Genomic DNA, 17,131 nt, shown 5'->3' with positions numbered 1-17,131 from the left:
CGTTTGCTGGTGCGCATTGTGCGCGTCTGTTTCTGTCCTTTATCGCTTTGTTGCGCCCTCGTTTCCCTTTTCCTGTTCCGATTGCCTCCCCATCCCCCCCTCCCTCTCCCTCTCTCTCTTCCTCTGTATCCATGTGACTCTTGCGTCGTCTCGTGTTGGCCCGAAGATGTGTCTAGTCTGCGCTGCGGAACTGTACTGTTTGCGCTTCTTCCTTTTATCGCTTGGCCCTCCTTCCCCTCTCCTCTTCAGGGCCATTCGAAAGAGGTGCACCTCTGCGTTTGCTGCCAAGCTTCTTCCCTTCCCAGCGCCTGCTGATCGGTGCCTTCTCCTCTTTCCTCCCCCTCCTCTCGCTCACGTGCTCTCACCTTTTCCATGTCTTCCCTGTGCTTTCACGCGGACTCCAGCTGCAGGGGTCTGTACACTTTCACCGAATTTGCTAAGCTTGCAGGCTTCCTCAGTGTGTGTCAGGATGACGCGCTCCGGTCATGAGGCTTGAGAAAGGGGAGGACGGCGGAAGGGTGTGTGTGGGCGCAAGACTGAGATGGAAGCGATCGAGCCTGCTGCTTTTTGTGTGCTCGCATGAAGATTGTGTGGCGCGGCGAAAGCTGCTGTGGCTCCGCAGCCACATTGCCAGCAGAGGTCACCGCGAGAGGAAGCGCTGCACCGTTGCGTGAAGAAGGCTGCTGTGGGCACTTACGACTTGCCTTCCCCAATCGAGGCTTGTGCGGGTGCCTTCGGCTGCTGCCGCCAGTACCCGCTGCCTTTTCTTGCTTGCTTTGTCTCCCAGGCGGGCTTGCCTTGCTAGCCACGTGTGCGCCTGCTCCACTCGACCGGCTCTGTTTCGTGCTGTGACTGCTCGTTTCTCTTGAGCGGATGCCGCGCGAGCAACCATGGGCGTCGTGCGCTCCGGTTTAGGGCGTGTCCTTTTCCCTCTTGTTCTTCCTCTGTGTGGCTTGGCGTGTGTGGTGCATGGAAGCGATGGGGGCGATTTCCCTTTTCGTCGCTAATGTGTGTGTGTGTGAAGTCTGTGAAATGTTTGAGAGCAGACATTACTCGTCTCGCGGCAGCAACAAAATGAAAAACCACAGTGGAGGAGGGAGGGGGTGGGGGCAGCGGCGGTGACGTCAAAAAACGGTAAGTGAAGGGGTCAACCGGCCATCGACGTCACCCCGCCTGCTCCAGAGCGCTCCCTTTTTTTCGCTGTGGTCTGCGTGTTTCGCGCTCTTCTCTCGCAGCGCATCATGGGGCGGTCGATGGCCCACCGCGTGCCTGTTGCTGCGCCTCTTGCCGCGCAGTTCCCATCGCATGGCGCTCCGAAAGGGCTCCGCCACTGCTTTTTTTTCGTTGTTTCGCTCGTATCGATGCGCGCCGTTAGTTGGAAGCTCTGAATGTGTGCTGCCTTTCCGATGCCCTTTCTGCCTCGCACCTTTTCTCCACCTTGTTACTCTCTGGAGAGCGCTCTGTTAACAGCACCGCCTTCGCCTTTGCTTTGGCCCGTTACCAAGAGGCCCGCTAGAAAGGAGGCCACATAGACTAATCTCCCTGCCTCACCTCCCCCAAGCCCCGCTGCGAACCCGTTGTGCTCTTGATATCCTAACCCTGTGCCTCCGCCTCGTGGCATCAAATCGCTCCTCATTCGCTTTCCCCCAGCATTGCGGAAGCACCAAGGGGGAGCGTGGGGGAACGTCTTGTGCTCCATCGTGTCTTGAGTTTCAGCCTGCCTCCTTCATTCGACAGCTTCATCGCACCTCTTTCCCCATTCCTGTAGACCGGTAGCAGCGACGGCATTCATCCATTGTACATCAGCCTCCTCCTCGCCCCCCTTTCTCTCTTCTCCCCCAACCCGCTTTCCTTCATCGCACAGCTTCGCCTTTTCGAAGCCGTCGCCCGTGCGTGTGTGTTAGTGCAAGGCCCCCACCGCCCTTCTGCCACAAAGGGCCGCCCCCTTTCGAGCTCTTATTTGCACCTGTAACGGAGGCGAGGGTGTCTGCAAGATGAGCGGCAACGACGAAGACATCTACGCCGCATTCCAGGCGCCGGGCATGGGTGCCAACCCATGGACGACAAGCTCTAACCCCTTCGAAGCACCACCAGAGGAGGCGATGAGTGGTAACCCCCTTATGCAGGCTCCGCCCTCGCAGTGGGGTCGGGCGGGCTTGGGCTCCAGCTGGGGTGTACCGGGCAACCGCCCCGGAACGATGGGCTGTAGTGTCTCGGGCGCCGCGCGCCCCATGACGTCTAACCGCGCCGTCGGCTTCAACCGCGCGAGCAACGGCGCCGCTGCTGCCGCCCTTTTTGACCCGACTGGCCAGGCCCGTATGGCCAACATGACGATGGGTCCGGCCCCACCATTGAAGAAGCGGAGCGAGAACAGCCAAGAGGACGAGCTGGCCGAGATGGAGAAGCAGGTTAACCGGCTGATCGAGGAGAGTGCCATGCTGGCTCTGCAGAAGGACCACGGCGCGGCGCTCGAGAAGGCCAAAGACGCTGGCAAGCTGGAGAGGGCGCTGTGCAAAAAGCGAGAGCAGTATGGGTCATCTGAGCAGATCAACGTCGACCTTACCTACGCCGTGCACTTCAACTTGGCGGTTCAGTACCAAAACCACCAGCTGTACACCGAGGCGCTCAACACGTACAATCTCATCATTCGAAATGTGCAGTTCCCCCAGGCCGGCCGCCTGCGGGTGAACATGGGCAACATCTACCTCTCGCAGCAGAACTACCTCTTGGCCATCAAGATGTACCGCAAGGTGCTCGACGAGACGCCGACCGCCGGGAAGGACCTCCGTTACCACCTCTGCCGAAATATCGCAAACGCGTTTGTGAAGCTGGGCCAGTACAGGGACGCCGCGAACAGCTATGAGACGGTGGTGGAGGGCAATGGCGACGTCAACGCCACGTTCAACCTCATCCTGTGCTATTACGCGCTAGGCGAGACGGAGAAGATGAAGCGGACTTTCACACGCCTCACGAATTGTCGCCTTACCGGCCTCGAGGGCGAGGAGGACTTTGAGGAGGAGGAGAAGCGGAAGGACGTCCTGGTGGACGATAGCCTCAGCCGCATGCGAAAGGAGCGCCGCGCCCGGTACCTCAGGTACGTCATCACCGCAGCCCGCTTGATTGCGCCAGTGCTCCACAAGGACTGGTGCGTCGGCTACGACTACATCATCTCCCAGCTGCGCAACTACGAGATGCGCGACCCGACCTCGCACGTGGCGAGTGAGCTGGAGATGTGCAAACATTTGACCTTTCTCAAGCACAAGCGATATCAAGAGGCGATCAATGGTCTGAAGGAGTTTGAAAAGAAGGACAAGAGCCTGCGCGCACGTGCGGCGACGAACTTGGCGTACCTTTACTTCCTCGAGGGCGACTACGACAGCGGCGAGAGGTACAGCGATCTCAGTCTCGACGCGAATCAGTACAACGCCAAGGCGCTCGTTAACAAGGGAAACTTCTCCTTCGTGAGGAAGGAGTTCGACAAGGCGAGGGAGTTGTACAACAAAGCACTGGCGGTGGAGGCCGACAGCGTGGAGGCCATCTACAACCTTGGCTTGACCGCTAAGAAGCTAGGGCTGTATGAGGAGGCGGTGCGCATGTTCAAGCGCGTGCAGGCTCTCGTGGACAGTAGCGAGGTACTGTACCAGATTGCCGACCTCAGCGACCTTGTCGGCGACCCATCAGCGCTAGAGTGGTTCAACCGTCTGATTGGGCGCGTACCAACGGACCCCAACGCGCTGGCCCGCATCGGCTCCCTCTACGCCCGAGACGGCGACGATGTGCAGGCATTTCACTACTACCTGGAGGCCTACCGCTATTACCAGGTGAACATGGGCGTCATCTCCTGGCTCGGCGCGTACTTCGTGAAGAATGAGTTGTATGACAAGGCGGTACAGTTCTTCGAGCGCGCCTCGCACATTCAGCCGCAGGAGGTGAAGTGGCAGCTGATGATGGCCTCGTGCCACCGCCGCCGCGGCGACTTCGCGCAGGCGAAGCGGCTATATGAGCAGGTGCACCGGAAGCACCCCGACAATATTGAGTGCCTGAATTACCTGACGCAGCTTTGCAAGGATGCCGGCCTTCACGAGGAGGCCAACGAGTGGTTGAAGGCGGCAAAGAAAGTGGAGCGACAGCAGATCCGCAGTAGCAGCAGCAGCAGCAGCAGCGTCGGCGGTGAAAGCGGCAACGGCGGCGACTCGTCTGCCGAGGACAGGAACCGCAGCAACGGACACCATCGCCGTCGCGAAAGCGGAACGGCCGAAACCAACGCGGCAGTGGCGGGCCGCCGCGCAGGTGGTGGTGGTGCGGCGACTGACAGAGACTTTTCCGCCGACCTCTCCGATGACGATGTCGTTGACGGCAAAGCACAGCAGAATGGCGCGAAGAGGCCGAAGAGGCCGAAGGTCAGCGACTCGGATGACGAAATTAGCCTGCCAGGCATTTAGTCCTACGCTGGGGGCGGAGTCGAGCACGCCGCGTCGCACGCGGCGCCTCTGCTATTTTTCTTCGGCTCCTTGGCTGGCTGTTATTGGCCTTCAGCCTAAATGCGCCGCCCGTCTTTTACGCTCTCTCCACTTCTCCTGCCTGCCCTTATGTGTTTCTGTTTTTTTTTCGTGTGTGAAGCTGTCTCTCTTTCAAACGCTCGCGCGGATCGCCTTTCAGCTTCTTGTGTGCGCTCTCAATGGTGCTGGCTACTCTCACACTCTGTGCGGCAGCCAACGGAAGGCGAAAGGGGACGGAGCCGGTGGCAAGGGCAAGGCGTAGCCACTCCATGTAAAGGTAGGCCTACCAGTGGCAACTCTTTTTTTCTTCTCGTTTCTTTTCTTGCGGGTTCGTGACAGCTGAGGCGGTTCCCAAGAGACGCCGGCCTTTCTCGCTCTGTCGCTTCCTTTTTTTTCCCCTTTGGCCGTTGTGTCTTTCCTCTGCAGCTGCGCGTCTTGCGTGCGCTCAGAGCCAGGTGATCTCTCGGTGTAGAGAGGGCGTGTCTGAGAATCTGTGTGCGCTCACTCTCGCACGTTTGGTGTTTGCTGTGCTTCGGTTTCACTGACGACTCCCCACTCCTTCCGCCTTCTCCCCCACCGCCCACTCGCACGTGGGATGCTTGTCTATAGGGGAAGAAAAAGGAAAGAGGCAGGCAAGGGCGCCAATGCTCCACCAACGCGTGCGTCTGCGATTCAACAGAGCCATTCCGCACGGAACGGGATGAGACCAAGATGGGTGTTGGGAACTGCCGGGGAAGGCGGAGCGGCAGAGTGTGCGGAGAGAGGTTGGGCTGCTCCACGGCTGACTCTTTGGATTTCCTGTGCCACTTTGTTGTGCTTATCAGCAGCCCATGCATTTTTCTTCATCTACGTCTGCCCCTCTCCCCCTCTCTCTCCTCAGGCTGTGTGCGCGTGTTTGTCTCACCGAGCGTCGAGCGGGAAGTCATCCCTCCTCCCCCTTTTTCCACGTCTTTTTTTTAAATGTTCCTGTTGACTTGAGAGGCAAGTGCGACTCCAACAATGGCCGTCATTCACACATGCGCACACCTACAAGAAGGGCCGATGCGTGCTGCTGTATGAGGCAATTCATTACGTCGTCTGGCACGGGGTATTGCGGGATCGGTAGCGCGAAAGAAGGAGAAGGCGGAGGAGGGGGAGGGGGCAGAAGTGTTGGCAGGGTGGAGACGGCTTTCTGCTGAGTTTCTCTTTTTCTTCTCATCCTCTTCCTCATCGCATCCTCTCTCTGGCTCTTACTCTCCCTCTGCATCTGTCGCTCTAGCCAAGACCAACGCCAGCTTCTCGCGCTCATGTTGACGCCAGCCTCATCGTCGAGGCCGCCGGTGTGTTCCACACGCCATTCTGACGGGCACTGCGCCACCACTGCTCTTTAGCGCGTCAGTATTGAAGGGAGAGAAAAAGATCGACGCTCACGCGCGCGTGTGTGTATGTGCGCTCGTGTGTCTATCTCTGCGTGTATGAGAGCGTTGACCCTTTTCGACCTCTGTCGCACGTTCTTTCTTCTGCCTTTGTGCTCCGTTTGGTGTGCTCGCCAAAGGTCCGTCTGACTCTCGTTGGCGTGAAGGACGTGCGAGATCAGAATCAGACCTGCCACCCCCCTCCCCCCAACACACACACTGACGCATGTACAGCGACAGTGAGTTAGAGGCGAGCAGCTGCTCATACAGGTCCCTGCAGCGACAGGCTCCTAAGCGCACTAAGGGACGCACGCACAAGAAGCCCGAGGCTGACTGCGGCGCGCATGACGACTTTGTTCGCAGCGCACCAGGACTGCTGGGTAGACACAGCGGCGGAGGGGCCGCGTGGACGCAGGGCACGAGTAGCGATGCCTACTGTGTGCCTGTGGGCGAGTCCTCTTTGCCGGTCGAGTGCCTCGAGCGCTGCGCTGTCCTGATTGACTGCGCCATGTTCGACCCCACGCGGCCGAAGGGCGACATCAACGAGCGAGTCGTGGAGTGCAGCATGCGCGTTGTTCAGTACCCATTCGAGGAGCCGGAGCACGAGGCAACGGAGACGATACTTTACTTAGCAGAGGTGAGCGCGTCGAACATGGCGAAGCTGACCCGGGCGCAGACGGCGCAGCGGTGGCGGCATCTCATTGAGAGTCACCACGGCATCCCCTGCGTTACTCGGGGCATGAGCGCCGGCTTCGATGATCTGCGCAAGACCACCCGCACGTTCCGCGTCTACATGGATGAGTATTGCCACACCCTTTTGGACAACAAAAAGAGTGCCGGCGATCTGAGTCGCGTCACGGCGAAGGCACGTGAGGGGCCTTGCGGCGTCAGTACTTACACTGCGGAGAAGCGAGTGATGGTGGCGCGGGCAGAAGCGGAGCTGTTAAGCTTCATTCGAGGTATGCTCTCGCGCGTCATTGAGGCCGCCACAAGGACTTGCCAGTCTGAGGACATGAAACGCTGTGTGGCGTTTCTCACAACAAAGCGGCAGTACAAGGAGGTGTGCTGTGCGCTGCTGTGGCTGCAGAAAAAAGCGAAGGTACCGCTTCCACCGTACCAGGTCTTCACGATAGCCTCTGCCCTCGGGGAGGACTGGGAGGAGCTCGTGGTCGGAGAGCAGGCGCACTTCTGCTGTGGGTACCACAGCTATCTCATGACGAACGAGTACGGAAATTTTCGTCACTGCTGCGAGAGTACGGTGAGCGCGACGGCAAACGCCATCGACACAGCAGTTCGCCAGCTGCACCGGAGCTGAGCCGCGCGCCAAATGTACTGGCCCGTTGAGAGGGGGCAACGAGAGCAGAAAAAACACACCTACAGTGATGAAAGAGGAGGGTGAGAGCCTCTGCAGGGGTGCAGGCCACTGTCGCCTAACGGCATTGTGGCGGCTATGCCAATGACCGAGCGCCAAGTGTGTGTACGTGGGGTTAGGGGAGAAGGTAGGAAAGCCACTAGGGTGCATCGAAAACGCAAGAGGCAACCCCTGAGCGGCCCAGGGTTGCTGTGAAGCCTGGCGCCGCTGGCGTTGCCACGGCTCTTCCTTTCTTGCAATTCTGCAGGGAACCTTCTCACCACCTTTTCCCTTCTCTTCCCCACAGATTCTCCGGACCGCACCGTCCTTTTTCTTCTTCCGTTTCGTTGATTACAGAGCTTCCTCCCTCACGTCTAACGCTTCTTTTCCGCGCCTCTGTGCTTCTCCTCTCCGCCGATCGAGCCGTGAGCCGTGTGCGTGCTGTGGCGTGTACACACCCCTCCGCATCGGCGCGTCCCTACAGTGTCCGGGTACTCTCTTTTTTTTCCTGTAGTCCATATCACCAAGGCGCGTTCATCGTGCGCGTGCGAGGAACAACACGTGAAGGCGCGACGCGCACAGCCAAAAGCACACGCAACAGTCTTCATTCTCAGGTGACGGTGCGTACAGTGCTCGGCACAAAAAATTCCTCTCCAGTCACACCCGCTCTTAGCCTGGAGAGCCCGTCTCTCGCTCTCGCTCTCTTTTTTGTTTTCTCTGGTGTTTCTCGCCGATGCAGGCAGGCCGTGCGCAACCGTCGTACGGGGTCCAGCTGCGGGCCTCAATGCAGACACTTCGTGCGAACGAAGCCCAGTTGGGACAGTTTGCGCGCGGTCTTCGGGCGGTGCTGCAGCAGTGGACTGCTCTGCAGCTTGTCGCCCAGCACTGTGACAGCCGCGCCCCTGCTGTGCTATATGAAGATCTGTGCGCCTGGCACCAGCGCGACGGCGAGGTGTACGCGGACGACATGGAGCTGTACTTTGAGGACTTTTTTGACAACATCCGCTTCGTCCGCATCGAGGACGATAGCATGCAGGAGGTGGGGACAGTTCTGCATGACATGTATGTCCGCTGCTGCCTCGACGACTTTAGCCTGGTGGAGCGTTACCTGCAGACGCTGCTGATTTATGCGCAGACGAACCCGGTCGCCATGTCCGTGAACGGTGGCACTGTAGAAGAGCTCGACGATGATACCGAGGAGGGCGGTGAGGCGGCCGGTGATGTGGACTGTGAGGAAGACATAGCCAACGCAGTTGAAGAGCCGTCACGCACGCAGAAGTCGGCGCTGGAGGCTCCGCAACAGCCTCCACAGGTGCCGCGCCAGCAGCAGCCACAGCGCAAGAAGCGCAAGAATGCTTCGGTGCGGTCGACGAATGGCTGGAACATTGTTAAGTAGGGCATGCCGGTGTGGGGTGGAGAGAAAGAGGAGTAGTGAAGAGGTGGAGGCGCGGGGGGGGCGCACGCACGCCGCGGCGTTTGATGGAAACGGCGAAGGTAGCCACAAACGCTTCTCTTTGTGACTTGCCCACTCGTGTCTGTGCTGCCTGCACGGCGTGCGGTCTTGATTTTTTCTCTCTTCTGCGCCGCCACTCCCCCTCCTTGTCCTCCTCTTGCTGCCTGCTGCTGCCCAACCACGGCCCTCCTACCCGCCCATGCCCCCCTTCTTTGTTCGCTGCGTCCTCAGAGGCCCTTCGCCCGCGTTGAAGAGGGCCTCTGATCTCCTTCCGCGCATTACCCATCTCCTGCGTCGGCTATTGTTTTTCCTCTCCCTTTGTCCAACGTTTAACGTAAGTAAAGCGCACTGCCGCCTTGTGAAAGCACTGCTGGCGAAAAGAAAAAAAGAGCGAGGAGTAGAGGGTGAGGGCGAGGGCGGAGAGATGAAGGCTACCTGACAAGCCAGCGTGACCTTTGTCGAGGACGCTTCACCAATCACGCGATGTCATTGCACACGCCGACGCAGACGCGTCAAAGGCATTCGGGAGACGACAGGAGAGCACATGCGGATGCTGCGATCCATTGGTGGTGCACCACACATGCTCGCATGTGCTATTTCACACTGCTCTCTGGCGGCCCACCGATGTAACGCTTGCGCAGCCTCTCTGCTTGGACCTCTCCCTGGCGCCGCTGCTGCGGCTCTTGAACCTTCCGTTACTTGGCGGAGCGCTTCCGAGAGCCTCTCCTCGTCCTGTCCAGCGCGGGACTCTGCTCCGAGAGGGGGAACCGGGCTGCGTGCGCTGCACCACTGCGGCTGTCGTGGATGGTGCTCAGTCAGCCGCCTTAAAGAGGATGCTCAACATCCTTCTCTTGGCTCGCCTGCACCTCGTCCTGGCGGCGCTGAATTCACGTCAACAATGCCGTACCCGCGCCCGCTCCCTTCCTTCTGTTCCCTCTCCCCCCTCCCCCTCTTTGAGCGACCTGCCCGACTCACAACCCCAACGCGCACCTTGGCACAACGGTCGTACACACGTGCGTCTGTTTTTGTTGCGTGTCTTTGATAACCGCCTCTTCTTTTTGGAAAATACGCCCTTTCCCCCTTTCTGTTTGCCCTTTCCTCCTCCTCCCCCGCACTCCGCCCTGCACAGAGGCCGATCGCTGTTTGGCTCTGTCGCCGCCTTCTCCTTTGCTCGATCGCTCTCGTGCTCAGGTGCCTGTGTAGTACCGTAGCAGTAGCTGGACGTATCGCGTAGCATTCCCCCTTCCCCATCTCTTGAGCTCTTCACTCCCTCTCGACTTCGTTTATTGCCTTCACGACAAGAGCTTGCGCGCTTCATGTTCCGTCTTGTGTCTGCCAGACCTTCTCTGGCGACAGTTGCCGCCTCGCAGGTGCGCTTCCAGTCCAGCCCCGCCACGGCGGCGAGCCCGAACCGGCGCAATCAGAACCGCCGCACCTTCGCTTCCACAAGCTTGCTGCCCAAGTTCGAGATCCACGACGTGCGTGATGACCCAGCGCATGGGAGCATGACCCGAGTGTCGGTAGACGGCAAGCAGCTGCTCGTTTCTCAGTTTCCGCAGCTCGGCCCTCGAAAGGCGGACCCGAACGACACAACGCCGCAGTTTGATCGGCAGCGTCGCATCTCAATGCGCTTTCGCCACATCGACCTCGCCGGCTTTGTGAGCGTCGTTGAGAACCGTATCGAGAGTCACCACGTCAAGAATAACGCGTTCGACATGGCGTTCGAGAGGACAGCGAACGGCTACGTGCTGAAGGGCCAGGTGCACCGAAGCAACTCGCAGATCAACGAGGAGTGGGCGGTTCGCTTCGAGAATCAGTTTGCCGTGACGATGGAGCACTTCCTCCAGAGCGCGCTGACGGAGAGCTTTGGTTTTGCCCAGCACCTGCGGGCTTTGACGCGTGGGGATAATCCCCAGAGCGACGGCCTCAAAAACAATCAGGACCGCAACAGAGGCCAAAGCCGCAATCAAAACCGCCGTCGTGCGAGCGGCAACATCAGCACCGACAAACAAGAAAGCTGAGCAGCCTATGCCGGGCAGCAAGGCGCCTCTAAACACGCTTTCGTGCACTCCGCGCGCGTCCATAGCGGGAGAGGGAGAGAGGGGTGTGCTTAGCTGTGATACTGCCGCGCTGGGTGCTGATGGGCCGAAGGCGGTCGAGCGCAACCCAATTCGTATGGCGCATTAAAAGGGTGTTGTGTCGCTTCATGGGGCAGATCAGCGTGTGCCACATGTGTAGCTCTTTTTTTCGTACTCGCTATGCGTGATGGCATCCTTGGTTACACAAGTACGTGTCCTGTGTCAGGCGTGTTCGTGGGCGTTGCGGGAGAAAAGGCGGCGCACGTGCGGAGCACCGTGCGCTGCAAGGCAACAGCGAGCATGCACATGTATGACTTACTTCCACCCCGGCCCTCCCTCCCCTCTCTCCTCCACGCGGGCCGTATCGAAAAGGGGGAAGGCGATAGGAAACGACGCTTTGCGGTGCGCGAGAGAACGACCGAGGCGGGAGCGGAGGTGGAGAGGCGGGAAGGATTCGTTGCACAAACGTTAGTGGAAATGATGTTCGCTGCCTTCATGGTTACGAAAAAAAACACGGGCGGGTGCACGCCTATGCAAAGGCAAACAGGAGTGATCAAAGGAAGCGTCGACAGCCCCCAAGAGGAGGAGGAGAGGGAGGAGAGAGGACACAACGGCCCGATACACGCATACAGCAGCAGCCACAGCCGAGGCAGAACCCCCCCTCCCCCCACACAAAATGGCGAAGATTTCGCAGGCGTTTGTGTTTGTGTGTGCGCTCGGTGGGGTAATGTACACTCCTGCCATGCGGTAGGCTTTTGAGGTGAGGGTGTTCACGCTGGCTTGGCGAGTGCGCCCGTATGTTTTTTTTTCGTTATTGAGCGCTCGTGTTGTTGCGTGCGTTCTCGCCAGCATTCTTTTAGGCGAAGGGCCTGTGGCGCTTGCCGGCAAGCCTCTTCAGCAAGCCTGCACCGGAAGCCACACAGGGGCCACCTGTGTGTCTGTGACACGTATGACACTTCATCTTTCCTCACCTGCTTCGATCTACGATTGCCTCGCCTCTCCCTCCCCCTCCCCCCACTTCGCGTCCTCGTCCTTTCGCCAGCATCTGCTGTATCCCTACGTTGCGGGCAAATACCGTCTCCCAAGCGGAAATAAGGGGGAAAAAGAGCCCTCTTACTGTGTGTGTGTGCGTGCGTGTGCGCCTCTGTCCGATACGATGTGGAGCCGGTGCCGCCCCTTCCCCGCTTCTATCCTTCTCTCTCCCCTCTGCTCTCTTGAGCGCATCCTCATCACACACTCAAAACGAAGAAGCTGTCTTTCGTCACACATCTCACCATAGCATTCGGCTCTTGTGTCTCCCTCGCCTGTGTGGCACGCCCCCCCCCCCACACACAAAGTACACGAGCATATCGGGTCTGCGAGCGCGCTGCTGAGAGTAGAGAATTGACTGTTTTACACACAAAAAACAACAAAAAAGAAAGCTCCTCTCCACCACCATCTGCGCGCTCTCTTTTCAGAGCGAGCGTGCAGCCGAAAAGGGTCGGGGCGGCGCTGCGCATCTCTGCGACCACCCTTTCCCTCGGTGCTCTCTCCAGCCAGTGAGGGACGGAAGTAGAATCGAAGCTCATCAATACCGCAGGCGTCCTCGCGCACCAGCGCACCCCGCCCTTACCGTAACATGCTCAGGCAGGAGTCGTGCCTACCGTAACCGTCTTCTTTTTCATCTCTCTTCTGTGCACAGCGCGGTGCCGGCCCGCCATGCGATCTTGGCTGCTGCGCTGCTCACGAGGGTTTGCCGGCGCGCAGGTAGTGCCCCGCGCTGCCCATGCGCTGTGTCTGCACACGACGTACCGCTGCATTTTCGTTCGTGAGCTTTTCACCCCGGCCACTCTCAAGTGTAGTAACAGCGATGTCGCCCCTTTCCCTGCCCGTCTTCTCTGGCAGTTCAGCAGCAAGCGACCGCGGCACCTCGTCCTCTGCGTACGAGAGCCTCTCCCCCCGGTGGCCCCCCTTACCGCGGGAGACACCTGTGAGGATGATCGCTGCGCGGAAGCGGCGGAGGCGCCTGCTGCGCCGACGGTCTCTGCCGACGACCCGCCTCGCACACCAGAGGACTTTATGTACGGGCGGCTGTTTCTGCGACCCTACAACGTGGCGCAGCTGCTGACCGTGCTGCAAGGCTGGTCCGACTTGCCAGCCGTCGTGAATCGGCCGCGCTCTTCCTTGACGCTGACCGCTGTGCCGCCGCCCTCGACATCGGCGACGCTGGGAAAGAGCAGCAACGTTGACGAGCGGCCGAGGGAGGTGATGCTGACGGCTTGCCTGACGCGCAAAACAGTTCCGGCAGCGTTCGGCGGCCCGGGCGGGGCTGCCCTTGCAGCGGCGGCGGCTCACTCGTCCACGGATGCCGATCTGAAAGCTGACGAAGACTACCCCGACCCGGTCTACGTCGACAGGGATGTGTGCACGTTGAGTGTTGCGCTTCGCGACTCCAACCTCGTTTTGCTCACTGCCCACCTCGAGAGTGTGTTGAGCGACCTCTTCGCCATCGAGCACTGCAGCCGTGAAATAGCGCGGCGGAAGGCCTCCAACTCACAGCAGAACCGTGTGAGTCAACGCCCCTACGCCATGCGGGGCTCGCTCGAGAGAGCTTCAACGAGTCAGCCGCAGTACCTCAGCCACCGATACACGCCTGCAGCGAGGACCCGCGGTAGCGTGATGGAGCATAGCTACCAGAGTCGAGCTCCTCAGCTTGGCAGCCGCGGCGGCAGTCGCCACAGCAGCTTCGCTGCTGCTGCTGCGAGCCCTGCCGCCAGCAAGGTGACGGAGGAGGGTGCGGCGGAGGCAGAATCAAAGCCATTTACTGAGACGCCAGCGAAAGCTGCGCCGACGATGGCGGCCGCAGAAGCGGAGGAGGACGACTATGAGGAGATCGAAAGGGATGTCGGCGAAGTCGAAGGCGGCGAGGATGACGACGAGGCGGCCGCAGAGAAGTGCGCGGCAGCCACGCCATCGACCCTGTCTGTGGCCCCCTCAGGATCTGGCCCCTCCTCGACATCCTACGTGAACACCCACACGCGAGAGCGAGGCGAGATGACGATGGAGTCAGCGGATCGCTACGCCGAGGCCCGTTTTGTACGCGATGGCAGCGTGGCGGTGTCAGAGGTGCAGGAGGTGAGTCGTGCCGGTGATTTCGACGTACTCCGCCGCACCCGCCAAATGCAGGGGAGCACGGAGACGGGCGACTTGCGGACAACGGTGCATGCGATGGAGACCATCGGTGCGTTCCGCTCCAGCAGCGGGGGGGTGACAGGCAACTTCGCGTATGAGCACTTGACTACAACGGCAGAGGCGACGTCAGCAGAGGCCGCCGCCGCGGTCGCCGCGGCGACTGCCATTCCTCTTCATTGCAAGACTGCCGATGACGACTGCGAGGAAACCGCTACCATCGAGGCCACAGCAGCCAACGCGCAACCGAGAGCGGATGCGGATGCCGAGAAGACAGGTGGAAGCGGACCGCACAGGCACCTAAAGGAGGGTGCGGCGAATGAGGCTGTCACGCCGACTCGCAAACGCCAGGCGAGCGGCAGCGGGACCGCGTCCAGTAAGAAAAAGACGGCCAAGAAGAAGTCCAGAAAGATGCCGGCAAAGCGTAAGTCCGCCGCCTCCGCCTCCGCTTCTGTATCCGCGTCCCGAGGAGTGATGGAGTCTGCGGACACCATGGCATTCTAGGCCGTCGCTGCGCTCTCGTGTGTATTGACCATGCTGATGGGAGACTAAGTGCGACTGTATGTAAGCGTGCATGCCACTTGACTGCTATGCCGTAGATTAGGCTCCGGCAAGGGTCATGTGAGCAGGGAAGGAGGGGGGGCAGGCGAGAAATTTTTGCGCATGCCCTGCTGCCATGCGCGTACAAGTGTCTTGGTAAGACAAACATGTTGCGCCACAGCAACTGTTCCTCTTTTTACAGAGTCCCTAAGTTGGGCAGTAGACCAGATCAACTGGCGAAGGGGTGGTGAGGCGGCGCACAGCTACACAGGGCCCGGGAGGAGAAGAGGAGGAAGGCTGGGTGCCACAAGTAACTCCTCTTCTCCCTGCCTCCTGCCGTGGGTTTCTTCTCGCACAGAGGCGCGTCTCTTTGACGTGGCACGGACGCTTTCGCTCCGGAGCACTGCGGGGGGGGGCGGGAGGAGGAGGAGGAGGCGGAGGCGGACTTCATCTGCGCCCACTGACAAAGCCTACATGCTCAGCACGTGAGCTGTTTCTTTCCCCTTTTTTCTCTGGTCCCTTTCCTTCGGTGTGCTCATCGGTGGTGTGGCTGAAATCCTTCCGAGCTGCCTAACGACGCACACACTACATACACATATATATATATATGTACATTCACACGTGCATGCTCCACTTTCAGCATCTATTACTTTGCAGTGACCATCTCCGGCATAGCACGCACCTGCTTGCGCACGCATGCACTGGACACCTACCAGCTTGGCCTTCGCATCTCGCCAACTCCCCCTCCCCTCTATACATCGAATAGGCCTCTTTCCTTGCGTAACTCCTTGCCTTTCTACACGTGCCGGGTCACCGCTTGCGTATACACACGCACCTATACACTGAACGAGCGACACACACCCAAGCAGGCAATGCCGCAGGCCACTCTCCCACTGCTGGCAAAGGTGTGGTTCCTTGCCACGGCCCCCGCTGTTATCGTCGACTCTATCTTTGTGCTGATGCGCCCACAGAGGGCCGACGTGCCCCACCCTCTGGCCGAGGTCGTCCCTTTTACGTACTGGACCATGTACGCCCAATACGACAGGCGCTACACTGCAAACGAGGATGCTTTCGTCGTGGTGCAGTCGTGGATGAACCTCGCGGAGGTGGCGATGGGCGTCTGCGCGCTCTTCTTGTCGATGTGCAATCGGCAAAGCGACGCCATAAAACTCACGATTGTGGTTGCTCTCATGACGCTGTACAAGACCGTCCTTTACTGCCTCGTTGACGTTGCCGAGGGATTCAAATACACGCGCCACAACCCCTTTCAGGACCGACTGACAATGCTCATCGCTCCATGGTCGCTGTGGATCATCACTCCATCTATCCTCCTTTATCAATGCTTCCGCGCGCCCGCCGTCGAAAACGTGCCCTGTACCTCCAAGCCAAAGGCTGTCGCGTCACCGCATCCGCAACAGCACCGACAGCAGGGCCACAAGAATCACAAGGGCGGCAAGACGAAGTAAGAGTTTGCTGCCGTGCCATCCGATCATCGACGCACACCTCGATGGTGCGCCAACAAATGCCCTGACTACACACACATCTCCTCTCAGTCCCTCGGTGTGTGTGTGTGTGGTGGTGGTGGTGGTGGGGAGTTTAGGACTCCGCACGGGCGTGCAGACACTCTTTTGAACCACCCCGCTGCCACGCGCCCTCTCCCCATCGGTCTGGCTGTACCGCCTGCGCCCTGCGCCTCTCACCCACACGGCCTTCAGCGGTGGCCTTTCGCATGCGTCCGGCGGCGTTGCCTGTCTCTTTCGCCGCCGCCAGGGCACCCTGTATTGAGCCCCAGGGTCGTTGAAGGGCGGCGGATGTTGCGGAAAGAAGCAGGTGACCGCTTCTTCAGCCATCTTCTCCACTCCCCCCCCCCACGAGGTGAGGTGGGGCTTCGATGTCGCTGGTCTTACTTGGATTCTGAGCGCGGACCAGGCTCCCCGCCGTGCCTGTGGACTAGACCTTTACGCTTGTGAGTCGATACGTTCATTCCTCAACGCGATGATGCAGATACGACGCATCCGACGGAGACGCAGGGGCTGGTAGGTGGGGGCCGACGTTCCTAAGCACCGTTTTCACCCATGACTGGTGGACGTTCTCGGTAACGGCTTCAAAGCATGAAAAGCGAGTAAGTAGGGGCGTCTGGCTGGGGGCGATGGTCTGTTCCATGCCTCTGACTCCGCGCGCCGAACCACCAGCGCTGCGGGCCTCGTCCCCACTGGAGGGCTTCCTTTTTTCCCCTCCGCAGACCTTCGAGCTGTACATGGATAGGCTACATCGATGGGCGCCTCGGCCCCGCCTCATCTCCATCCACTGTCGACCTTACCCCCGCCCCGCCTGCTCACATTCCTTTTCAACAACGTTTGCTCTCACATTCCCACCCCTCATGCTCGTTTCCTGCCCCGTCCACAGAGCACGCATCAATCGTGTACGTCGCTACCCCCCTCCTCCCCTCGACCTACAGACTGCTGAAGGGATCTCTCATTGAACACCATCGCGACTCCTCTTTTCGTTCGCTTTATTTTTGGTGCAGGGGTGGACACGCGCGCCTTTCTAAAGGCATTCGCCCCTTCCCAACTCTCTTCCTTCCGCCCACTTCGCACCCCCGTCCGTGGCTGCACCCTCACTCTTCTTCACAGGAGCAGCGCCTTGGC

The 17,131-nt window shown here is 59.7% G+C and overlaps 6 protein-coding genes across 6 annotated transcripts; all 6 read left to right on the top strand.

Moving 5' to 3' along the window:
• Nucleotides 1-1,994: 1,994 nt before the first annotated feature.
• Nucleotides 1,995-4,442, top strand: LSCM1_03462 (uncharacterized protein; the record flags this gene model as incomplete). The annotated part of the gene is made up of 1 exon (XM_067321004.1): nucleotides 1,995-4,442. The coding sequence occupies one exon, from the start codon at nucleotides 1,995-1,997 to the stop codon at nucleotides 4,440-4,442; it is 2,448 nt and encodes an 815-aa protein (XP_067177614.1).
• A 1,677-nt stretch (nucleotides 4,443-6,119) lies between these two features.
• Nucleotides 6,120-7,208, top strand: LSCM1_03461 (uncharacterized protein; the record flags this gene model as incomplete). The annotated part of the gene is made up of 1 exon (XM_067321003.1): nucleotides 6,120-7,208. The coding sequence occupies one exon, from the start codon at nucleotides 6,120-6,122 to the stop codon at nucleotides 7,206-7,208; it is 1,089 nt and encodes a 362-aa protein (XP_067177613.1).
• A 769-nt stretch (nucleotides 7,209-7,977) lies between these two features.
• LSCM1_03460 (uncharacterized protein) lies at nucleotides 7,978-8,640 on the top strand (the record flags this gene model as incomplete). The annotated part of the gene is made up of 1 exon (XM_067321002.1): nucleotides 7,978-8,640. One exon carries the CDS (start codon nucleotides 7,978-7,980, stop codon nucleotides 8,638-8,640), a length of 663 nt encoding a protein of 220 aa, XP_067177612.1.
• Nucleotides 8,641-10,013: 1,373 nt separating this feature from the next.
• Nucleotides 10,014-10,718, top strand: LSCM1_03459 (uncharacterized protein; the record flags this gene model as incomplete). The annotated part of the gene is made up of 1 exon (XM_067321001.1): nucleotides 10,014-10,718. The coding sequence occupies one exon, from the start codon at nucleotides 10,014-10,016 to the stop codon at nucleotides 10,716-10,718; it is 705 nt and encodes a 234-aa protein (XP_067177611.1).
• Nucleotides 10,719-12,473: 1,755 nt separating this feature from the next.
• Nucleotides 12,474-14,447, top strand: LSCM1_03458 (uncharacterized protein; the record flags this gene model as incomplete). The annotated part of the gene is made up of 1 exon (XM_067321000.1): nucleotides 12,474-14,447. One exon carries the CDS (start codon nucleotides 12,474-12,476, stop codon nucleotides 14,445-14,447), a length of 1,974 nt encoding a protein of 657 aa, XP_067177610.1.
• Nucleotides 14,448-15,355: 908 nt separating this feature from the next.
• Nucleotides 15,356-15,949, top strand: LSCM1_03457 (uncharacterized protein; the record flags this gene model as incomplete). Its single annotated transcript, XM_067320999.1, has 1 exon — nucleotides 15,356-15,949. The coding sequence occupies one exon, from the start codon at nucleotides 15,356-15,358 to the stop codon at nucleotides 15,947-15,949; it is 594 nt and encodes a 197-aa protein (XP_067177609.1).
• Between the last annotated feature and the right edge of the window lie 1,182 nt (nucleotides 15,950-17,131).

The sequence above is a fragment of the Leishmania martiniquensis genome, chromosome 27 (genome assembly GCF_017916325.1).
Source record: "Leishmania martiniquensis isolate LSCM1 chromosome 27, whole genome shotgun sequence".
NCBI classification, from domain to species: Eukaryota; Euglenozoa; class Kinetoplastea; order Trypanosomatida; family Trypanosomatidae; genus Leishmania; species Leishmania martiniquensis.
Note: the sequence above shows the minus strand (reverse complement) of the source record. Positions and strands in the feature narration are given on the sequence as shown.